The sequence below is a fragment of the Sus scrofa genome, chromosome 14, assembly GCF_000003025.6.
Source record: "Sus scrofa isolate TJ Tabasco breed Duroc chromosome 14, Sscrofa11.1, whole genome shotgun sequence".
Classification (NCBI taxonomy): Eukaryota; Metazoa; Chordata; class Mammalia; order Artiodactyla; family Suidae; genus Sus; species Sus scrofa.
The window spans coordinates 75,277,506-75,302,247 of NC_010456.5; the positions used below are offsets into that span (position 1 = coordinate 75,277,506).

The 24,742-nt window shown below is 39.1% G+C and overlaps 1 protein-coding gene and 1 pseudogene across 9 annotated transcripts in view; one reads left to right on the forward strand and one right to left on the reverse strand.

Annotated features, from left to right (window-relative positions):
- Positions 1-24,742, reverse strand: part of MICU1 (mitochondrial calcium uptake 1) — a 241,898-nt gene that overhangs the window by 73,775 nt on the left and 143,381 nt on the right. For all 9 annotated transcript variants that reach the window (XM_021071962.1, XM_005671068.3, XM_005671070.3 and 6 more), the window contains 2 exons: positions 17,865-17,947; positions 11,472-11,669 (listed from right to left, as the gene is read on the reverse strand). In XM_021071962.1, the coding sequence (XP_020927621.1) occupies positions 11,472-11,669; positions 17,865-17,947 (281 nt within the window). The remainder of the gene's footprint in view (positions 1-11,471; positions 11,670-17,864; positions 17,948-24,742) is intronic.
- On the forward strand, positions 12,272-14,991 carry LOC110256744 (annotated as a pseudogene).

Genomic DNA, 24,742 nt, shown 5'->3' on the forward strand with positions numbered 1-24,742 from the left:
ATATTGCCACTTCTAGGAGAATTTCTTAAGCAGTTCCTTGCCCTCTTATTTCACAGACTGATTTACTATTTTATTTTATTTTTTTGCTTTTTAGGGCTTCACCTGAGGCATTTGGAAGTTCCTCAGGGTCAGACTGGCGCTACAGCTGCCAGCCTAAGCCACAGCCACAGCAACACAGAATCCGAGCCACATGTGTGACCTACACCACAGCTCATGGAAACACTGGATCCAACCCACTGAGTGAGGACAGGGATCAAATTTTCATCCTCACGGATACTAGCCAGATTCACTTCTACTGAGCCACAATGGCAACTCCTACATGTGCCCTTTTATACTCTAACTGCATCATATAAATATTACTGTACTTGTAACACTGCCTAAGAACTTCTGGTTCATTCAGCTCACTTTCATAAGCTTCTTGGGAGAAGGGACAATGTTGTGTTCATCCTTGAATCTTGAGCATTCAGCAGAGCTCCTGGAAAGCTATCGTAAGTTAGAGGTTAAGGGCAGACTCTAGAGGCAGACTGCCTGGAATCAAATATCAGCTCCTCCTTTATTATGTGAGAGACCTTAGGCAAGTTACTTAACTTCATGTGCCTCAGTTTCCTCATTTATTTATTTTATTTTTTTGTCTTTTTGTCTTTTTTTAGAGCTGCAGCTGTGGCACACAGAGGTTCCCAGGCTAGGGGTCGAATCAGGGCTGTAGCCACGGGCCTTTGCCACAGCTCACGGCAACGCTGGATCCTTAACCCAATGAGTGATGCCAGGGATTGACTGCAACCTCATGGTTCCTAGTTGGATTCATTTCCACTGCACCATGACAGGAACTCCTGAGTTTCCTCATTTATTATATTTGGATAATTATAATACCAACATCAGAGTGTTGTGAAGATTAAATGAAATAATGAACATAGAGCCTGGCTCAGGGAGAACTCTGAAGAGATGCTGGCTAGTATTTTTATTATGTAGTATACACTCAAACTTTTGTTAAATTGCTTAGTACTGCAAGAGGTTAACATCCATAGACTGTTACAGCTAAAAGAGGAGGTACATATTAAGCACTGAACTATAAATTCGCAATCATTTTCTTTCATACTTTTCATTTTACTGTATTGCATTCAACTAATTGTGAGTTAAATATTCTGTTGTGTGAGAGACTAAAACATTACCACTGTGTTTTTAATTCCAAAGAGTTGATCTATGAGCTTTTGATATACTGGTACACAACTCATTCCTAAGTTGAAAAGCATCTGTGTTCCACTAAAAAAGGGTTGATAAGACTATTTGAACAATAGATTGAGGAAAACTTTCCACCAGAGAAAGTTCAAATTTTCATGTTTTATTTATGATCCTCTTTCTTATTGTGCTAGCTTAAAACTAATTTAGAATGTAAATTAAACATATTTGATGATAGGAAAATCTTAGAGACTGCCAAGTATTACAAAAGGTATCACTAACATAATGACTTTGGAATCACAATGCTATAAGCAAATTGAAAACAAGTATTAATCTCTTAAATTTTCTGCACTTTAATGATCAGTCTGAAAGGTCAGATTCAGAAGTACTAAATAACGCCTTTTAAAAACCATTCCTATAACTCTCCCAGACTTCAGACAATACTACAAAGCTAGAGTAATCAAAACAGTATGGTATTGGCATAAAAAACCAAACATATGGATCAACGGAACAGACTAGAGAGCCCAGAAATAAACCTATACACCTATGGTCAATTAATCTTTGACAAAGGAGTCAGGAATATACAATTGGAAAAAGACAGTCTCTCCAGCAAGTGGTGTTGGGAAATTTGGACAGTCACGCATAAAGCAGTGAAGTTAGAATACACCCTCATTCCATATACACATAGAAAATAAACTCAAAATGGCTCAAAGATTTAAACATAGATATGACTCCAAAGAACTCCAAGCAGAGATCATAGGCAAAACATTCTCTGACATAAGTTACACCAATGTTTTCTCAGGTCAGTCTCCCAAGGCAATAGAAATAAAAACAGAAATAAATAAATGGGACCTAATCAAACTTACAAGCTTTTGCACAGCAAAGGAAACCATAAACAAACTGAAAAGACAATCTATAGAATGGGAGAAAGTATGTGCAAACAATGCCAGGGACAAGGGCTTAATTTCCAAAATGTACAAACAGCTCACACAATTCAATAACAAAAACAAACAATACAACTGAAAAATGGGCAAAAGACCTAAATAGACAAGTTTCCAAAGAAGATAAACAGATTAAGGCACAGGCACATGAAAAGATGTTCAACATCGCTAATTATTAGAGAAATGTAATTCAAAACTACAATGAAATACCACCTCACACCAGTCAGAATGACCATCATCAAAAAAATCCACAAATAACAAATGCTGGATAGGGTGTGGAGAAAAGGGAACCCTCCTACACTGTTGGGAGTGTAAATTGGTACCGGATAGAATTACCATATGATCCAGCAATCCTACTCCTGGGCATATATCCAGACAAAAGTCTAATTCAAAAAGATACACGCACCCCTATGTTCATAGCAGCACTATTCACACAAGCCAGGACATGGAAACAACTAAATGTCCATCAGCAGGTGAATGGACAAAGAAGATGTGGTACATGTATAAAATGGAATACTACTAAGCTCTAAAAAGAACAATACAATGCCATTTGTAGCAACATGGAATCAACTAGAGATTATCACACTAATATGGAATCATATCATAACATGGAATTATCATAACATAACCTGACATAACATAACATGGATTATCATAACATGGAATCAACTGGAGATTACTGAAGCAAGCCAGACAAAGAAAGACAAATAGCATCTAATATCACTTAAATGTGGAATCTAAAATATGATGCAAATGAACCTATCTATGAGAAAGAAACAGATTCACAGATATAGAGAACAGACTTGTGGCTGTCAAGGAGGAGGAGGTTAGGGAAGGGATGGACTAGGAGTTTGGGTTTAACAGATACGAGCTATCATATATAGAATGAATAAACAAGATCCTACTATATAGCACAGGAAACTATATTCAATATCTTATGATAAACCATAATGGAAAAGAATGTTTTTTAAAAAAGAATATAGATATATAAACTGAATCATTTTATTGTGGAACAGAAAGTAACACTGTAAATCAACCACGCTTCAATAAAAATTAAAGACAAATAAAAATCATGCCTAGATCATATATTTTAAGCAAAAAAGAATCACTCCTTTCATTCTCCAAAAGATATGAAATAAAAAAGCACTGTTTTGTATAATTTTTACAGAATAATCATCAAGGTTGCATTTACAATGTCAAAGGAGCTTTATATTACCATGGACATTCTACCATGCATGGTATTTCCAGTTGATTTTATAGCCAGAGACACTTGCAAGCCACAAATGGTAACAAACTTGAGCTACAGGGTACAAAGGGAATTGCAAGAAATTAAATCAGAATTTGGCTTTGATTTTTACATATCTTATTACATAATGATAATAATATAATTGATTAAGTAAGAATCATTTTTATTATAAATGACACATTTTCTAAAACATCTCTTGGTGTCCCAGGCGAAGAAAGATTATTTTGCATGGATTGTGTTACTGACCCAATTTGTTTATTTTAATAGGATAAACAGGGGTCTAGATTTAAGAAATAAGTAAGGGGATCAAAATAAAAAACTTGAAAGAAGCAAGAAATAAAACTATTTTGTTTGTTGAAAGTAACAGATTCCCTCTTTTTTTTTTTTTTTTACGTTTGGGAAAATAATGTTTGCTGTGGCCTTTCCTCAACAGTTTTATAAGGATAAAGCAATTCACGTTGGCTAAGTATTTCAAATTTTACAGAAAAAAACAAAACAGTAGAATATTTTTATTATTGTAATCAAATAGTTACAAATTTTCTATAGTGGGGAATGTCTTCTTAATAACAAGGTTAAAGGTTTTTTTTTTTAAAAAAATCTTTAAATATATATACTTGGCTCCTTAAAGTTATAAATAACTATAAGAGACAAGTACTCTTTAATAACCCTTTTAATGATTTTTTTTGGGGAAAATTCAAACTGAAAACATCTAAGAATGACATAAGAAACTAAGATTACTATCACATCCTACTTTGTAGAGGCAAAAGTGGAAGGATACAACTAAAAGAAACCCAATGAACACATCTCATTTGTTTCTTAGATTTAATTAAATCAAAGTCAACTCTCATCTTTAAGTTCACATAGTAAGAGTCAGTGTCCTGGGGGGGAAAAAACCCCAAACATTGAGATAAAAAGAAATCTCTTCTGCTGAGAGTGTTCTAATTCCTGAAAGTGTTTGATTGAAAGCCTTCTGGTCTCCTTTCCCACAGCCTTTGGCCAGGAAAAGAACTGAGCTTTGTGTTTTGCTATGGTCCTCCGTCTTGGGGCAAGAGAGATTTAACTCTATTTCAATACTTTAAAGAGATGAGTACAAAGATGTCAGCTTGATGATGGAAAGGGTAGGTGATTCTGGAATTTTTTAATATTAAGTTCCTTAATATTTAAAATTAAATTACCCCTCATTTTTTTTTTTGCTCTATTCTTAATGGCAGATGAGAATAATTAGCATAGCTCTGTATGTCTCCCTTTTATCCTTCTTTCTGACTGAACAAATCTAGTTAACCTCAATATTTTTTTTTTTTTCATGAAGACTGGGAATATAAGACAGACAATTACCCTCTGAACTACACTCTGCCTTCATGCCTTCTTAAAATATGATAATCTGATTGGTTATGCAGTAAGCATATAAACCCCAAATCTCATAAAAAAGATCATGCTACAGACTGTAATTCTCTTAGATGACACTCTTTCAGTTTCCTTGTTGTATATTCTGGAGTTGGTTTCTTCCTTTTTGTATAAATTAATTTTTGCTTTTCTTTGACATAATTACAGCTCCTTCTCCCCCCAAATCAAAATTAATCATAATCTTTCAAAGAGTTCTCTATTACCTTTTATATTTGACTGACATCTTACTTGCTGCAGTCCTCAAGAAATCAATGAATATATTAACTGAAATTAGACTTGGCACCTGTCTCCAAGGAACTCAGCTCAATAGTTCTTGGTAGCCTTAGATGGAATTTTTAATAACTTAAAATATATCAGGAGTTCTCTTGTAGCACAGCAGGTTTTAAGGATCTGGCACTGTCACTGCAGTGGCTTGGGTTACTGCTATGGCATAGATTGTATTCCTGGCCTGGGAACTTTCACATGCTGCAGTACAGCTAAAAGAGAGAGAGAGAGAGAAAAGATTAATTAAAAAACCTGTGTATTATTATTATTATTTTTATGGTTGCACCTGCTGCTTATGGAAGTTCCCCGGCCAAGACTTGAATCTGAGTCAAAGCTGTCACCTGTGCAATGCTGGGTCCTTTAATCCATTGCACAAAGCTGGGGATTGAATCTGCACCACAGCAGCAACCCAAGGTGCTACAGTCAGATTCTTAACCCACTGTGCCACAGCAGGAACTCCTCTGTGTATTCTTTATTTTTTCTTTGCTTCGCTTTTTAGGGCTACACCTACAGCATATGGAAGTTGCCAGGCTAGGGGCTGAATCAGAGCTACAGCTGCCAGCCACAGCCACAGCCACGGCAGTGCAGGATCTGAGGTGTGTCTGCAACCTACACCACAGCTCACAGCAGCTCCAGATCCCCAGCCCACTGAGCGAGGCCAGGGATTGAACCTGCATCCTCATGGATACTAGTAGGATTCGTTTCTGCTGCACCACAATGGGAACTCCCTTCTCTGTGTATTCTCAAGTCATTTTTTTCAAACCCATATTTTCTGAGTTCCCAAATAAAGATATTAAAGGTAGAATAAAACAAATCTGGGAGTTCCCATCATGGCTGAGCGGTTAGCAAACCCAGCTAGCATCCATGAGGATGCGGGTTCAATCCCTGGCCTTGCCCAAAAGGTTAAGTATCCGGTGTTGCCGTGAGCTGTGGTATAGGCCAGCAGCTATAGCTCCGATTGGATCCCTAGCCTGGGATCCTCCATATGCTGTGGGTTCAGCTCTAAAAAGACAAAAAGAGGGAGTTCCCGTCGTGGCGCAGTGGTTAACGAATCCGACTAGGAACCATGAGGTTGCGGGTTCGGTCCCTGCCCTTGCTCAGTGGGTTAACGATCCAGCGTTGCCGTGAGCTGTGGTGTAGGTTGCAGACGAGGCTTGGATCCCGCGTTGCTGTGGCTCTGGTGTAGGCTGGCGGCTACAGCTCCGATTCGACCCCTAGCCTGGGAACCTCCATATGCCGTGGGAGCGGCCCAAGAAATAGCAAAAAGACAAAAAAAAAAAAAAAATAAAAAAAATAAATAAAATAAAATAAAAATAAAAAGACAAAAAGACCAAAAAAACATAAATAAATAAAAATAAATAAGACAAATCTGACTAGAATTAAGAGTATTAAAACATTTTTAAAAACCTAACAAGCTAATGATTGTTATGAAAAGAAACTAAACAGCTAGTTTTGGCAATATCTTATAAACACACACAAAAAATAGTGTATTTCTGCTCAGTCATAAAGTTCAACCTGAGGAACAAAAGAACTGGGAAAACACGGTGCTAAAGAAAGGAGACTGTAGATATTTAAGAAAAATTTTTTTTCCTGTTTCTAAAATTCAGAATGTTCTGTTTTTCTTTAGAGCTCCAAATAAATCAGGAACAGAAACTTCATCTCAGACCAAAAGTATTAACAATCAGATGAAGAAGAGAAAAGAATTAGTCTGAAAGACTGAGCTGGAATCCTGGTTGTATTGTTTAACACCTCTGTAACTTTTATCTTTTTGAGTTTCAGTTTCTACGTCTGTAATAGGAGTATAATACCACCAAATCCCATAACACTGGTAATATCTGTAAAATACCTGGCTCATAGTAGGCATTCAATAAATGTTCATGGACTTTTCCCCCTTCCCTGACCCCTCTGGCAATCAAAATTGACAGATAGTGTTCTCTTCACTCTTGAAGCTACCGTGGTGAGAAAAATGATAGAAATAACTAAATGAAGCTATAAATCTTGATCTGAAACTTTAAAGTAGATAAGTAAGCAATGAAACAAAACTGCTAAGAGATAAGCAGAAAGAATGATGGAACTATAAAACCCATATGAAAGTTAAGATACTGTTAATCATTTCCATTTTCCTCTTGGGGAGAAATTACGCAAACTTCAAAAAAGAGAAATTAAAAGTGTTTCAAAAAACAAAAACTGCTTAGAGTTCCCATTGTGGCACAGCAGAAATGAATCAGACTAGGAACCACCAGCTTGCGGGTTCAATCCCTGGCCTCACTCAGTGGGTAAAGGATCGCGCCTCGCTGCCGTGAGCCACAAGGATCTGTGGCTGTGGTGTAGGCCAGAAGCTGTAGCTCTGATATGATCCTTAGCCTGGGAACCTCCATATGCTGCGGGTGTGGCCCTAAAAAGCAAACAAACAAAAAAAACTGCTTCCATGTTCCGGATGTTTTATCAGAAAACTATTTCAAAATCAAAGTAAGGCTTTTCAGTCACTCATCTGAGATGACCTATTTAGGTGACTACTATATGCCAACTGCCATACTAAAGGGCAGAGAGTACACAAAAGAAGGTGAAAGAATACCTATTAAAGGCATACTACATGCCAAGTGTTGTTAGGCATGTACCACTGTATTACTTTACTAGGGCTGCTATAACGAAATACTACTATCTGGGTGACAAACAGCAGACATTTATTTTTTCATAGTTCTGGAGGCTGGAAGTCCGAGATCAAGGTATAGGCAGAGTTGGTTTCCTCTGAGGCTTCTCTCCTTGGCTCGTAGTTGGCTGCCCTTTTGCTATCTCTTCACATGCTATCTCTTCACATATCCTTCTATGCAAGTACCCCCCTGGTGTCTCTGTCTCTCTGGGTGTGCAAATTTCCTCTGCTTATAAGGATACCAGTTAAGACTAGATTAGGGCCCACCCTAACGGCATTGTTTTTAATTTAATCACATCTTCAAAGGCCCCATCTCCAAACTGGGGCCTGGGGACTCGGCCTGGGGATTTTGAAATTTGTTCTACAGGGGGACAAAATTCAGCCCATAAGAAACATCATCGTACTTAACATTACTGTGTTTTACAACTTAGGGTCTCAGCTCCTAGAAACAAATAACTCACCAAATGTCACATAGCCAGTAAATGGTAGAAACAGGATTTTAACCAAGGTCTCATTAGCAGTTCACCAAACCCTTTGCTCTTTCTGCTATTCACACCTCCTCAAAGAATCACACGTCTATTTGGGAAGACACAGTACTGACTCAAGAAACTTTAAATTGGAGTTCTTGTCATGGCTCAGTGGTTAACGAATTTGACCAGAAACCATGAGGTTGCAGGTTTGGGCCCTGGCCTTGCTCAGTGGGTTAAGGATCTGGCATTGTCGTGAGCTGTGGCGTAGGTTGCAGATGAGGCTCGCATCTGGTGTTGCTGTGGTTCTGGTGTAGGCTGGTGGATACAGCTCCAATTGGACCCCTAGCCTGGGAACCTTCACATGCTGCGGGTGAGGCCCTAGAAAAGACAAAAGACAAAAACAAAAACAAAAAAAACCCCAACTTTAAATATGGAGGCACTTAGTCACTGAACTTGTGTCATTACATGGAAAGAAAAGACTCAGGATTAATAGACATGGTTATGTAATAAATAGAATATTTATTACATGATAGGCTGAGTTCTTCAACAAAACGGTCCACTGGTTCCCTTACATGAGGAATTGCTGACTGTAAAACAGAAACAGTCTTGGTATGAGTTGGCCCAAAGCCTACAGATGATCCTAAGGCAGTGTCAAATGCAAGAGGGTTTTCTAGAATAAATATCTTAGATATAAGTGTCTTTTAGATCTCTCTTCTTCTGTATGTGGGTGTAGGCTAGTGTAGGTACAAATGTATGAGATCCCTAATCTGCTTTCTAACATTCTATTTCATTGGCTATCTATACAATATATAAATGAGTTTTAAGCTCTATAGCATTTCAGGATAAAAAGACAAAAGTCCCAGGTTCTGTCTCTTGAGACTCTATTGTGTGCTCAGGACTGAGTGTTCAGGCTAGATTGTGGTGAGGCTCGCATCCGTTCCATGCTCTGATGACTATGTATGGTTGTTTAGTTTTTTTTTTTGGCTTTTGTCTTTTTAGGGCCACACCCACAGCATATGGAGGTTCCCAGGCTAGGGGTCCAAAGCCTACAGATGATCCTAAGGCAGTTCCTGTCATGGCTGGTTGCTGCCAGCCTACACAACAGCCACAGCAAAGCTGGATCCAAGCCTCGTCTGCAAACTATGCCACAGCTCACAGCAACACCGGATCCTTAACCCACTGAGTAAGGCCAGGGATTGAACCTGCAACCTCATGGTTCCTAGTTGGATTCGTTTCCACTGTGCCACGATGGGAACTCCAAAAGTACCATTCTAGTTTGTGCTTTATTCTCTAACTACATTTTCTAGATATATACTTCATGTTAAATTGTAATTATACAATTAATAAGTTAAATAATTTACATTCCAAGAATATGCTATAATATTTCCAAAGAAGACCATTCCAGGTATGAATACTAGGGGCATATTTCTAGAATCCTAGTACATACCAAATCTTTCACCAAAACTGTCAGACTCCTGAAAGCAGGACATAAAACTCCCCTGTAAAAAATGTCCTCCCCTGTACCAGCAGGAAGAAAACAAAGAGAGGCAACTGTGGGCATTAATTAATTAAAATATATGGGGGACTAAAGGAAGTTAAGAATTATTTTAATAATTAGTATCTGTTAGTATAGATTACCCTTGACTTTTTTTTTTCTGGTCTTTTTGGGGCCGCACCTGAGGCATATGGAGGTTCCCAGGCTAGGGGTCTAATCGGAGCTGTTGCCACTGGCCTACACCACAGCTCACAGCAACACCGGATCCTTAACCCACTGAGCGAGGCCAGGGATCGAACCCGCAACCTCATGGTTCCCCGTTGGACTTGTTTCCGAAGCGCCATAACGGGAACTCCACTCTCGACTTTGACTTCCCTTTTCTGGTGATAAAAATGCAAACTTCATAAAGCTAAGTTGCTTTCCTTGATCAACTTAGTATATAAACACAGCCTTGCCACTTCTTTGAGTCTTCATTTTCCTATGGGGATTCCCATGTATGTGTAAAAATCTGTCTGCTTTTCTCCTGTTAATCTGTCTTAAGTCAATTTAAGGCTCAGGACCAGGAGGAAATACTAGGAGGGTAGAGGTAAGGTTTTGTGTCCCTGGCACCATATAAATAATAAATACATAGTACTTACCATGTATTATGGGGGCTACATGAGCCTCCCGAAAAGGCTGAATTGTGGAAAATCATCACTTTGTCATTTTGAGGTAAATTCTTTGAATATTAATTATATCATTTCCAAAAACAAACAAACAAACAAACAAAAAACCGGTATGAAAGCATGTTCCAAAGTTAGATCTGATTTTCAGTGTGATCTATACTTCTACTTCTCTCCGAGAGAATGAATATTAAACAATGTTCTTATCAATAATGAGACTTCAGCTGTGATTTTTCAAACTGTCTCAACTGAGTTAAGTGGGTGGAAGAGGTGGGAGGAGTATATTAGAATCTTGGGGGGAAAATGGGAGAGCAGACAGAAGTAATATTCAGAGTTTTAAAACAAAGCAGTGCTTTTCTTCAATACTTTTATGTGTTTTTAATCATAGTATTTAATGTTTTGAAATTTTAAGTAACATTAAAGTAGGGCATATGTTAAGAAGAAAAGAGGCTGAGAAACACTGCATAAGGGAATTTTTTAAAATCTGAAGGAATCAAAGACTTCATTTTTTGGTCTTCAGACAAAAGTGCATATAGAAGGTATTTAACGCGTGTGTTGAACTGAATAGACTGAGTAGCCAACTGACCCCAATTATACTTAATCCAACAAATGCATGCATAGGAAAAGGTAATGTTCTTACAGAGTTGTGGCCAGGAACTGAACACCGTGATGGTCTAAACTAAGTGGAAAAGTAAAGTCTCAAACAGAGGATGACAACTTTGTAACTCTGAGCACTCACATTTTTATTTCTGACATTTTGTGTTTCCAGCTGTTATTACCTTTGTAAACTTTCATAGAAACTGCTCCTTATTATTCCCCTCACCTCCTGGTACTTCCTACATAATAAACATACAGGTTCAAGTTCAGAATGCCTTGGACCCTGAATTTCTTTTTCCTTAAGCTGAATATCCAAAGACCACTAAGAATTTCAATTTAGACGTTTTTGGCTTTTCGTCCAAGAGCCACTTTACTCTGAGACATTTTCACAGAACATGTTATTTCCAACCTGCTGTCAGGCTGGAGATCATTGATAAGGTTCAAACCAATCAGTTCTCGTGGCTGGAGGTAGATTGAAAGAATGCCTCCAGTGCAGGGCCCTGCCAACCTAGCAGCTCCACTTGCATACACAATGGACAGTGCCCTGAAGTCCCAGGAATACCCACCTCTAGCTTCAGAACATCGTGCTGAAGTTTACGCTGAAATTCAAGGAAGTTTTTGATTGTCAGCTTCCCCTTGAGATCAGGTCCAAAAAAGTAGGTTGTGAGGGCTGAACACAAGCCAGACTTGAGGGTGTTACCAGTAGTAGAACGATCTCTGTGACGCATTCCCATGCTGGTTTGGGAGCGAATGATGCTTTGAACCTAATGGAAAAGCAAAACCCGTCCAGAAAAACATTACGAGGTAGATGGAAAATATAGAAAAGTAAGAACAATAACTCAACTGCTTACTATTTGCCTACACCGTGCTATGATTCTCTCTTAATGCTCACAACAACCCTATGAGGTGAGCCCTATGATTACCCTCATTTTACAGGTGAAGAATTTGAGGAACACTGTTGAAGTAACCTGCTCCAGTTCAAGTAGCTAGCAAGTAGCTGAACCTGTATTTAACACAAATGTCTGACACCTTTATAACTGGGATGCTCTTAAAAAAAAAAAAAAAACAACTCTCTTTCAAAAAATAGTATGCATTTGTTTTTGAGGCTCAAAACCTCTCATACAACACTGAAATAACATCAACCTCACAATAATACCTTCCATATCTCGGGAGACATTTAAAAATTTCACATGTCTCACTACTCATTCTCTACTGGTGACAAGATGCAGTATAGCTATAGGCAAATACCTGCATATAAGAGAGCAATAACACATTTATTAGAATGATAACATGAAATACAAAGTTGGTATGAAACAATTCTCTAAGAGAAGATGGGAAATTAGTTTTATCTTTGAGAAGTTTTAAATGAGCTTTTGAGAATGAATAATTTTGGGCACTAGGAACCGTGACCTAACTATATAGAATCGAGCTTTTTAAAGCCAGTCTACAATTGCTTTAGCATTTTTTCACTAGGTCTTGAAGTCTTTTCTACCTCTTTACAAGCCAAAAATATATATACAGTCAGAATGATTAAAATGGAGATATATAAGGATAAATATTAAAGGTATGTTAAATAAACAATGTATATATAGCCCTGTGAATAATGATTTTTAAATCGCCAAATTAGAAAAGCATAATATTTAAAAACTTAAGATTTGTAACAATGGATTTACCTTAGAAAAATGTCTTTTATTTATTTATTACCTACGACCATTAAAAAAAGACTTATATAACACAATTTAAAAGTCTTTGGCTCTAAAAGGTAAAACTAGTATAAAGGAAAGACAGTAGATGGGGAATCAGGACACACAGGGTATAATTCTGCTGCTGTGCAGTGACAGCACAGTTTAAGCAGCTCATGTAAATTCTCTGGAGCTTAGTTTTCTCACTGGAAACATTCATGATGAGAGTACATTATCTCTAAGTCTCCTTTTACCTCTAGGTTAATATCATAAATGTTTTTGACTATGATTTTTTTCTGGGCTCACGTTTTATCCTGTAAGTAAGACTGGTTGCCATTTGTTTTTCATACACATGGAAACTTGAAAGATAAGTATAAAATTATCTAAGTTGAAGTTATTTTAGACTTTAAACTGTAATGCAGGATAATAAATACTGTGTCACTTCTGTTCGAAGGCAAAACATAATTCATTTTATCTGCCTAAGTGTGAGAAGTGAAGAACTTTCTGAGAGCAGTGAATCCAGTAATTGAGCATCAGCATCAGGACCTGTCATGATTGAATGTTATAAATACAGCAGCTTATATCCTTCCTAAGTTGGAAATCGTGAAAGTTAGCTTCAAAAGCATGGTGCTGAAGGTGTGTGTATAAGTGACTGAGAAAAAGGAATGTTTTTAGGGAACATTAATGCTATAGCATTTTTATTAATGATTAATAATAGCACAACCCAAATATCATCCCCCTTATGCACAAACTATTACTAAGTATAAGTGTCTTTATAAAACTTTATTTAAAAAAATGTATCACTAGAGTACTGAGATCAGGGGGCAGTATTGCTTTCTGGAGACAGTGGGAGCTCCTTAGCCATGGCAGCCGGGCTGATCTCCGAGTGGAACCAGGATGCTACTATGTACGTGGGGGGCCTTGATGAGAAGGTTAGCAAGCCACTGCTGTGGGGGCTGTTTCTCCAGGCAGGGCCAGTAGTAAATACCCACATGCCAAAGGACAGAGTCACTGGTCAGCATCAAGGCTATGGTTTTGTGTAATTCTTGAATGAGGAAGATGCTGACTATGCCATTAAGATCATGAACATGATCAAACTCTACAGGAAGCCAATTCAGGTGAACAAGCCATCAGCTCACCACAAAAACATGGATGTGGGAGCCAACATTTTCTTTTTTTTTTTATTTTTTATTTATTTTTTTTATTTTCCCACTGTACAGCAAGGGGGTCAGGTTATCCTTACATGTATACATTACAATTACAGTTTTTCCCCCACCCTTTCTTCTGTTGCAACATGAGTATCTAGACATAGTTCTCAATGTTATTCAGCAGGATCTCCTTGTAAATCTATTCTAAGTTGTGTCTGGAAACCTGGACCCAGAGATTGGTGAGAAATTGCTTTATGATACTTTTAGTGCCTTTGGGATCATCTTACAAATCCCCAAGATAATACGGGACCCTGACACAGGCAACTCCAAAGGTTATGCCTTTATTAATTTTGCTTCATTTGATGCTTCAGAGGTAGCATTTGAGGCCATAAATGGGCAGTACCTCTGTAACCGCCCAATCACTGTGAACTATGCCTTTAAGGACTCCAAGGGTGAGCGCCATGGCTCAGCAGCTGAATGTCTTCTGGCAGCATAGAACCCACTCTCCCAGGCTAACTGTCCTCGTCAGCCCTTTGCAGATGCCCCCTCTCCATCATCTGCTCCCAATCCTGCAGTATCATCACTGGGGTCTGGGCTTCCTCCATCAGGCATGCCTTCTCCTGGCTCTTTCCCACCCCCAGTACCCCCTTTCTACCTGTTCCCTCCATCAACAGGAACCCCAGGGGCTGGACATCCTGCACATGGACACTCACATCCTCACCCATTCCCACCGGGTGGGATAACCCATCTAGGGATGTCTCAGATGCAGCTGGCCCACCATGGCTCTCATGGCTTAGGACACCCCCATGCTGGGCCCCCTGGCTCTGGGGGGCAGCTACCACCTCGACCACCACCTGGAATGCCTCATCCTGGACCCTCTCCAATAGGCATGTCCCCCCAGGGTCTCCGTTTGGATTGCCCATGGGTCACTCCGGTCCTACACCGCCACATGGTATGCACAGATCTCTCCCACTGATGCCCCTTCATGGATACACTGGCCCTCCATGACCTCCACCCTGTGGCTACCAGTGGGGACCCCTCCCTCCGCCCAGACCTATTCCCCGGCCTCCAGTTCCCCCTCAAGGCCCTCTTCGAGGCCCTCTCCCTCAGTGATTTCTCACTGTCTTTCCTCCTGTTAATCCTCCCAATACCTTTTCACTTCCTTGGACCACCAATTAGAGTTACTGTAGCTTGCAGGAGCTAGGGCACTAATCCCTCTCAGGCCTTTTTTTGTAAGTGTAATTTTTTTTACAGGAGGTTTTTTTTTTTTTTTTTTTTTTCCTTTTCTTCCCCCTTCTATGTCTGTCCTAAGTGTTTTGCAAATGCACAGAGAAAATAAAACTTAACTCATTTTTTAAAAAAAAATTATCACTAGATTTTACGAATGAGTGTTAGAGATTTTCTTAGAATTTCTTAGTTGTTAAATATCTTCTTAAAATATTTTTATTTAGATAACTTGTTAAGAATATATAACATGAGAATCAATCAAAACATATCAATTCAACTAGTCATGTGTACGTTTACTATATGCTATATGCTTTGGAGAAAATCAAAAGAAATATAAAACTATGACAAAGAGCTATCTTCAGCTCCCCCATGTTCACTGTAGTATTATTTACAAAAGCCAGGACATGGAGAAAACTTAAGTGTCCACTGGTAGATGAATGGATAAAGAGAACTTGATGGCATTATGCTAAATGAAATAAGTAGGGAGTTCCCGTCGTGGCGCAGTGGTTAACGAATCCGACTAGGAACCATGAGGTTGCGGGTTCGGTCCCTGCCCTTGCTCAGTGGGTTAACGATCCGGCGTTGCCGTGAGCTGTGGTGTAGGTTGCAGACGCGGCTTGGATCCCGCGTTGCTGTGGCTCTGGCGTAGGCCGGTGGCTACAGCTCCGATTCGACCCCTAGGCTGGGAACCTCCATATGCCGCGGGAGCGGCCCAAGAAATAGCAACAACAACAACAAAAGACAAAAAGACAAGAAAAAAAAAAGAAAAAAAAAGAAATAAGTAGACAGAGAAGAAACAAATACTGTATGATCTTATATGTGAAATCCAAAAAAAGTCTGAATTTAGAGTTCCTGCTGTGGCACAATGGGATGGGTGGTATCTCTGGAGTACTGGGACACAGATTCAATCCCAAGTCTGGCACAGCTTTGCTGGAGTTGTGGCGTAGTCTGCAACGGTGGCTTAGATCTGATCCTTGGCCTGGGAATTTCATATGTCATGGGGTGGCCAAATGCCAACACAACAAAACAAAACAAAACAACAAAAAAAGCCGAATTCATAGATAAAGAAAACAGATTGTTGGTTGCCAAAAGCAGGGGGTGAAGAGTAGGCAAAATGAGTGAAGGTGGTTTAAAGGTATAAACTTCCTGTTAAAAGATAGATAAGGCTTGAGGATATAAGCATGGAAACTACAGTTAACAAAACCAATTGCATATTTGAAAGTTGCTAACACAGTAGCCCTTAAAAGTTTTCATCACACACACAAAAAAGTTCTCATCACAAGAAAAAAACTGTAACTATGTTTGGTGATGAATATTAACTAAATTTACTGTGGTAGTCATTTCATAGTATATACATAGGTCAAACATTATGTCATAAAGCTAAAACTAATACAATGTTATATGTTAACTATATCTCAATAAAAATAAAATAGTTCTGTATAAGATAAAATTAAGAATACCAACATAAGTGCTATTTACAATCATTTGAGGCCACCTGGTAACACCAGCAAAGCACAGAATCATGGAAAGGTGACGCTATTAGATGGACACAAGGGTGCAAATTCGAATAAATATCTGTAGGTATTTTGAAATATCTGTCTTTGTGCATTTCTTATTTTGATACTTTCTCTACTTCCTTTTTGCCCCTTTACTCATTTTGAATACAAAAATGTTTTCTTGGAGTTCCCATTGTGGCTCAGCGGAAACATATTCAACTAGTATCCATGAGGATGCAGGTTTGATCCCTGGCCTCACTCAGTGGGTTAAGGATCCAGCATTGCTGTTAGCTACAGTTTAGGTTGCAGACAAGGCTCGGATCCCACGTTGCTGTGGCTGTGGTATAGGCGGGCAGTGGTAGTTCTGATGTGACCCCATAGCCGGGGAACTTCCATATGTCATGGGCACGGCTCTAAAAAAAAAAGTTTTCTCCCACACAGTCAGTTTTTTATGTTTTGAAACCACTTCTGGAATTTCTGTCATGGCGCAGCGGAAATGAATCCGACTAGGAACCATGAGGTTTAGGGTTCGATCCCTGGCCCTGCTCAGTGGATTAAGGATCTGGCATTGCCGTGAGCTGTGGTGTATGTCACATACGCAGCTCGGATCTGGCATTGCTGTGGCTGTGTTGTAGGCTGGCAGCTGAAGCTCCGATTAAACCCCTAGGCTGGGAACCTCCATATGCTGCCAGGTGTGGCCCTAAAAAGCAAAAACAAAAAAAGCTACTTCTAACAATCACAATCATATTTAGAGCGGTATTGTGGCCCTGAAAGGACAGATATTTGATGGAAATGTAATCTCTCCATAGGATTCAGAAGAAACTGTATACATCTATGGCTGGAACCTTTTAGAGTAAAAAGGCCTGATGCCATTTTCCTTCTCTCTAGAAATCCTTTCAGAACATATGTCATTCAACCTTGTATTCTAGAAATGCCTGGCACAAAGGAGCTATTTAATGAATGTTGACTGAATATATGATTGAATAGCCATAACTTAGCATCTAATAAGCATTAGAGTCTAATTCATGTTGAGGAATCAGAGCAACTTGGACCTTAATCATATGCTCAAATAATTCCTTAAATCGAGAGTGAAAACAAACAAAAAAAACCCCACCTAATAAAAGTAAGGACAATTCTGAAAAATCAAACATTAGGTACTTCAAAAACTGGATAGGAGTTCTCTGTGGCACAGCAGATTAAGGATCCGATGTTGTTACTGCAGCAGCTTGGGTTGCTGCTGTGGTGCAGGTTTGACTTCTGGTCTGGGAACTTCCACGTGTCATAGGCAAGGCCCCCCCAAAATTGGATAGCATCGGAATACACTCATGAAGGTCACAGTAACTCCAAGGTACATGAAAATGTGTTAAATATTAATGTATTTAAAGGGAATTTTCAGGAAAACTTGCCTGTTCAAATTCCTCCATGTCTACTTCTCCATCTCCATTCAAGTCAAACATCTTGAAGGCAATCTCAAAATTTCTCTGAGGAGCTACAAGTTAGGGAAGAAGGAAGGGTAGGATGGGGGAAGGAAGCAAAGGAGGGAGGAAAAAGAAAAAATATTTAGAAGGTATTGACCAAAAACAAAAAAAAAATCATTCCTTTAAGAAAAAAAGACAGCTAAACATCAAAACCTAATATCAAGTCACAGAATGCCACCGTATTTATCTTGATCAACCTTTTAGCAATACTCCTTAAAACCAAGAGAATTTGGTCAGCAAAGATAGCACTTGTCTATCTTTGTTTCAATACTCTCTTAAATACTTCAGCTTTGCTTTTTTTGAAACCATCCCCTCTTATTGTATAATATTAATGCTATTGCTCTGTTACTAAAATATAGCATTATTTAAGCATGAAAATCTAGGATGAGCTATACTGCTGCAAAGTAAGAAAGTGAAACTCTAAGTCTTTGTCTTGTCTTTTTTTTTCTTTTTACGGCTGCACCTATGGCATATGGGAGTTCCCTGGCTAGGGGTCAGATTGGAGCTGGAGCTGCAGCTGCAGGCCTACACCACAGTCACAGCAACACAGGATCTGAGCTGCATCTTTGACTTAAGCCACAGCTTGCAACAACACTGGATCCTTAACCCATTGAGTGAGGCCAGGGATCAAACCCACATCCTCACAGATACTATGTTGGGTTCTTATCCTGCTGAGCCACAATGGAAACTCCTGTCTTGCCTTTTAAAAGCCAGCTAGCTTTTTACTTTGTTTGTTCTAGTCTCTCCATTGTTTAAATAAAATCAAGAGTGGATAGTTTTTTCAGCAAGTGGTGCTGGGAAAACTGGACAGTGGCATGTAAATGAATAAAACTAGAACAGACTCTCACAACATGCACAAAAATAAACTCAAAATGGCTTAGATTAAACATAAGACAAGACAACATAAAACTCCTAGAAGAGAACATAGGCAAAACATTCTCTGACATGAACTGTATGAATGTTTTCTTAGGTCAGTCTCCCAAGGCAAGAGAAATAAAAACAAAAATAAACCAATGTGACCTAATCAAACTTAGAAACTTTTCACAGCAAGGAAACCATAAAAACAAACAAACAAACAAGAAAAACCCCAAAAGACAACCTACAGAATGTGAGAAAATAGTTGGAAACGATGCAAATGGCAAAGGTTTCATCTCTAAAACATACAAACAACTTAAACAACTAAATAGCAAAAAAACCCAACAACCCAATTGAAAAATGGACAAAAGACCTGCACAGACATTTCTCCAAAGAAGATATACAGATGGCCAACAGGCACATGAAAAAATGCTCAACATCACTAATTATCAGAGAAATCCAAATCAAAACTACTATGAGGTACCTCCTCACACTGGTCAGAATGGCCATCATTAATAAGTCCACAAATAACAAATGCTGGAGAGGTTGTGGAGAAAAGGGAACCCTCCTACACTGTTAGTGGGAATGTAAATTGGTACAACCACTATGGAAAACAGTAGGGAGGTACCTCAGGAAACTAAATATAGAACTACCATATGACCCAGAAATCCCACAACTAGACATATATCCAGAGAGAACTTTCACTGAAAAAGATACATACACCCCTACATTCACTGCAGCACTACTGACAACAGCCAAGACATGGAAACAACCTAAATGTCCAATGACAGATGAATGGATTAAGATGTGGTATATATACACAATGGAATACTACTCAGCCATAAAAAAGAACAAAATAATGCCATTTGCCTCAACATGGATGGAACTAGACTCTCATACTGAGTGAAGTAAGTCAGAAAGAGAAAGACAAACACCATATGATATCACTTATATCTGGAATCTAATATATGGCACAGATGAACATATCTACAGGAAAGATGCAAACCCATGGACTTGGAGAACAGACTTGTGGTTGCCAAGGGGGAGAAGGAGAGAGTGGGAGGGACTGAGAGTCTGGGGTAGCAGGTGTAAACTATTGCATTTGGAGTGGATAAGCTATGAGATTCTGCTATATATATATATCACAGGAAACTATATCTAGTCACTTGTGATGGAACATGATAGAGGATAATGTGAGAAAGAATGTATACAGACACGCATGACCAGGTCACTTTGCTGTACAGCAGAAATTGAAAGAACATGTAAATAAACTAAAATATAAAAAATAAAAATCTGGAAAAAAAGGAGTTCCCTGGATATCATTCTGTCAACAGGTTACCATCTACACTTGTTTACTCATTATCACTATGGCTCTGTGGTAAGGCAGAAAAGCACACTGTTAGCTATCTAGCCACCATTTTAACCATGTCAGCTCGGTATACCAATTATTGAGCAAAGTATACCTAAATGTTTTTAAAAAATGAAAAATGCAGTTTGAGAAGACAGTATATTTTCTTTTCTTTAAGTGAATGATGTAAGCTCTAGAAGACTTCTTTAATGTTCCCAGATCAATCAAAACACAAATATACTTGTGCACTAGGATAAAGCATAAATTGAACAGCCCTTCTTTCTTACCATGCTAAATGTTCTAGTAAAGAAAACTAAGTTGTTCACTTCTTTTGTGCTTCAAATTTATTAAGCTATTGAGAATAAAGCAAAACAAAATACCCTATATATCTTTTTAAAAAAATTTTAACAGCATTGCTCACCATTTAATTAAATTAATTTATTTGTCTTTTTGTCTTTTTAGGGCCACACCCACGGCATATGGGGGCCCAATCAGAGCTGTAGCCACCAGACTACACCACAGCTCACAGCAATGCCAGATCCTTAACCCATTGAGTGAGGCCAGGGATGGAACCTGCATTCTCATGGATGCTAGTCAGGTTCGCTAACCGCTGAGCCACAATGGGAACTCCCTATCCTATATGTCCTAATACTACTGAATTAAAATTTCAGTTAATATCATTTTTAGTAAAAAAAAATAAAGATTATATGTAGAAAAATGTAAAAAGGGGCTTAGTATATTATGCATTGTTGCAGAGAGTTCATTATCTCCATCCTGCTCATGAATTTGTCGGTAGCAACACTTTCTAGGCTTAACTTCCATCATCAGCTAGCTGGCCAACTAGGCTGGTAAGCTCCTGGTTTTTAGAATCATGTGCTTGTCAGCTTCCAATTGTCTGCCCCATTTGACAATGGCTTCCAACAGGTTTGCTCTTAGGCCACAGGTATGACTGCTAAGAAGCATGCAGCTGAGGGGATTAGATTTTTATATATTTATTGTCACTTCTTAAATTTTTTACTGCTTGTCTGCATGCTATCTTCAAGCACTGAGATGGATAACTTTAAGGTATTAAATTTTAAGTTGATTTTGTACTCTCAATCCTGAAAGTTTTTATTTCCTTATTTTTTTTTTAAGAGAGTAGGAAAGTGTCCAAGTCACTAAAGGACTAGTTCAAAATTACACAGCTAATAGGCAGCAGCATTGGTAAGTGAACCTAGGTCAACAGTGACTCCAAAGCCCATAAACTTTTCATTATGTTCCATAGCCTCCAATATGAAGCCGGTGGTACCTACAACAATAAACATACACTCTTCCTTCTGGTATGTGTTGACTTAGAAACTAAACAACGAAACATGATTCGCTGGTTATGTCAGTCTCTGCAATAGCTGAGAGTTCCAAGTGGTTCCTCTAAAGGACAAACCTGATACAAAAAAAAAAAAAAAAACCCACTGCATTCGCAATGCTCAGTAGTTTAAGCTTGGTTGTACTAATTGGAGACCTATAAGCAACAGATTCACATATAAGTTTGTCACATACTTTTAAAAATCCTGAATATGAATTTCTTTTTCTTTTCTTTTTTTTTGTCTTTTTGCCATTTTTTGGGCCGCTCCCACAGAGGTTCCCAGGCTAGGGGTCTAATTGGAGCTGTAGCCACCGGCCTACGCCAGAGCCACAGCAACGTATGATCCGAGCCGCATCTGCAACCTACACCACAGCTCAAGGCAACTGCTGGATCGTTAACCCACTGAGCAAGGGCAGGGATCGAACCTGCAACCTCATGGTTCCTAGTCGGATTCGTTAACCACTGCACCACGATGGGAACTCCCTGAATTTCTTTAAACAGGAGTGTCTCCTGGTTCTCCCCTATTGCCTCCCACTTGGCCCACTTCACCCACATATATTATTTGCCTAATCCTTGTAGATACTTGAAATTGTAACCACTGCAGACAGTGAGAGGCCACTAAAAGTTTTAAGCAGGGAGTGCTAACTTTAAAACATTTACAAAGAACTTCTCTGGCTACAGTGTGAAGGATGCTTTGGAATACAAGAATCATCTTCAGAGAAGATCATAGAAGCTCTTGCATGTGTTGAAAATGTGACCTGAGGTGATGGCAGGGGTAATGGAGAGGAGGAAACAAATCTGAAATAACTCGAGGAGGCAGAAAATATATAATTTAATGATCAATTAGCTATGCTGAGTTGAGGGTAAAAACTGCTGACACCATGACTGGCTTAGGCTACCAGCTAGCTTGCCCGTCATTAAACAAGAGACCAAAATAACGTAAAAAGGTTGATAAATGAGTGCAGATAGGACCTGCTGAATTTAAGGGGCCCACAGCACATTCAGATGAAAATGTTCAGGAAATAGTTGGAAATATGGGTCTAGAGCTTAGAAGAGAGAGGTTAAAGCTGGTCATCAGCATAAATACGGTGAGCTGCAAAGACCTGAGACAAAGGTGTCGAAGGAGAAATGAAGGTTGAGAAGAGTAAGGAAAGGGTAGAAGGTAGTTAGAAGTCAATATTTAAGGTGAAAGTAAAGAAAGAGGAAGCAGTGACAGAGGAGGTGGCAGCGCAACATCAAGAGAAACACCGTCCAAAAGAATAGAAATAGGGGAAGATTTGGCCAGAGGCAGTCAAGGTGTTGCTCCTCATGAATTAACAAAGCTTTTTTTTTTTTTTCCTTTTTTTCTTTTTAGGGCAGCATCTGCGCCATATGGAAGCTCCCAGCCTAGGGGTTGAATTGGAGCTACAGCTGCCAGCTTACGCCACAGTCACAGCAATGCCAGATCCGAGCCACAACTTCAACCTATGCCAAAGGGGGCAACTCCGGATCCTTAACCCACTGGTGAGGCCAGGGACTGAACCCGAATCCTCATGGATACTAGTTGGATTCTTAACCCACTGAGCCAAAATGCAGCATTCTCATTGTCCATCTCCAAAGACGAGAGAGATCACACAGAGTTCTTAAAATTCTAGCTCTATTTTGATCTTTTATTCCTATTGTCCTGTGAGTTCTGTAAAGGCACACGTCTGAATGAGTTATTCCAGTGAATCATAGTTAATATGTCCTCCTACAACTAAGGTTAAATTCATTTTACCAAACAAAGCACATCCTATACTACTTGCTGTTTCTCTTTTATCGTGGCTTACTCTCAGGGTATTTGCTTTATGTGGAGTGACTCAGAGTGTTTCTTAAAGAATATGTACTGACTCTCAGGCTGAGCTCCTGTGCCCTGGTCACTGATACATATGACAAGTCAGGGTAGCAGCCTTGCACATTCTCATTTAGGCCTGAGCAGTCTACCCAGAAGGTCCTTCCAGGAGTAGTTCCCTCATTCTATTCAATCTTCTTTCATCTTCTCATGTCAAAGCTCTTAACACAAACAAGCAAAGAGCCAGCTCTGAAACATGCTACACAGGAAAAAGCTGTTAGGCAATTTCTTTTTGTACTCCCCTGTCTCTCTTTAAATTTAGGCTTCAGAGGTGATTATTAAATACAGCTGCTCTGGAAAGCTTTAACGTTGTCTTGGGTTTACATTAACTCACAACAACCTATTTTCATAGAAAGATACTGAGAGAGGAATTCTTTCAAATTCCAGGCTACTTACATAGTGTACAGCAAGCTCTGCCCTGGCCCCTCCCTGCGCTAAGAGCTTAATTTACTTTTTGCATAGCAGTTTCTAAAATGATCGTATGTTGAAACTGATTAAAATAATAAGACTCTAGGGAATTCCTGGCGTGGCTCAGTGGTAACGAGCCTGACTCATATCCATGAGGACGCAGGTTCGATTCCTGGCCTTGCTCAGTGGGTTAAGGATCTGGCATTGCCGTGAGCTGTGGTGCAGGTCGAAGACGTGGCTTGGATTGCTCGTGGCTGTGGCTGTGGTGTAGGCTGGTAGCTGTAGCTCTGATTCAACCCCTGGCCTGAGAACTTCCATATGCGGCCCTAAAAAGCAAAAAAAAAAAAAAAAAAAAAAGACTATACATAGTTCATCAGTATGCTTCCTTTACAGAATTCCATGACAGTCTTTTCTACAAGTAAAGGGAGATACATTAGATTTGTTCTACTTAAGAATAAAACACTTTTATATTATTCTTTTATTGTCAACAGCAATAATTCCAGATTTGTTTGAAGCACAGTAGATTTTTCCACATTTCTTAGTAATATGAAAAAAAAGATTTTCTATGTGTAGTGAGTCAAATAATCAGAGTGCAACAACACTAGCTGTGTCTCAAGATTTTCAAGACTGTTTCACTTGCTTTTCTTTAATAGAAAATGCAAAAGACTTGGGCTCTAATTCTGGTTTTTCCAACGACATAATGAGTCATTATGCCTTAAATTCTTTTTTGGTAGGACTGACGGAATGAACAACAACAAAATGAATAGGTTAAATTCTAAATAAGTTTCTTTTTTCTTTTCTTTTTTTTTTTTGTCTTTTGTCTTTTTTGTTGTTGTTGTTGCTATTTCTTGGGCCGCTCCCACGGCATATGGAGGTTCCCAGGCTAGGGGTCGAATCGGAGCTGTAGCCACCGGCCTACGCCAGAGCCACAGCAACGCGGGATCCGAGCCACGTCTGCAACCTACACCACAGCTCACGGCAAC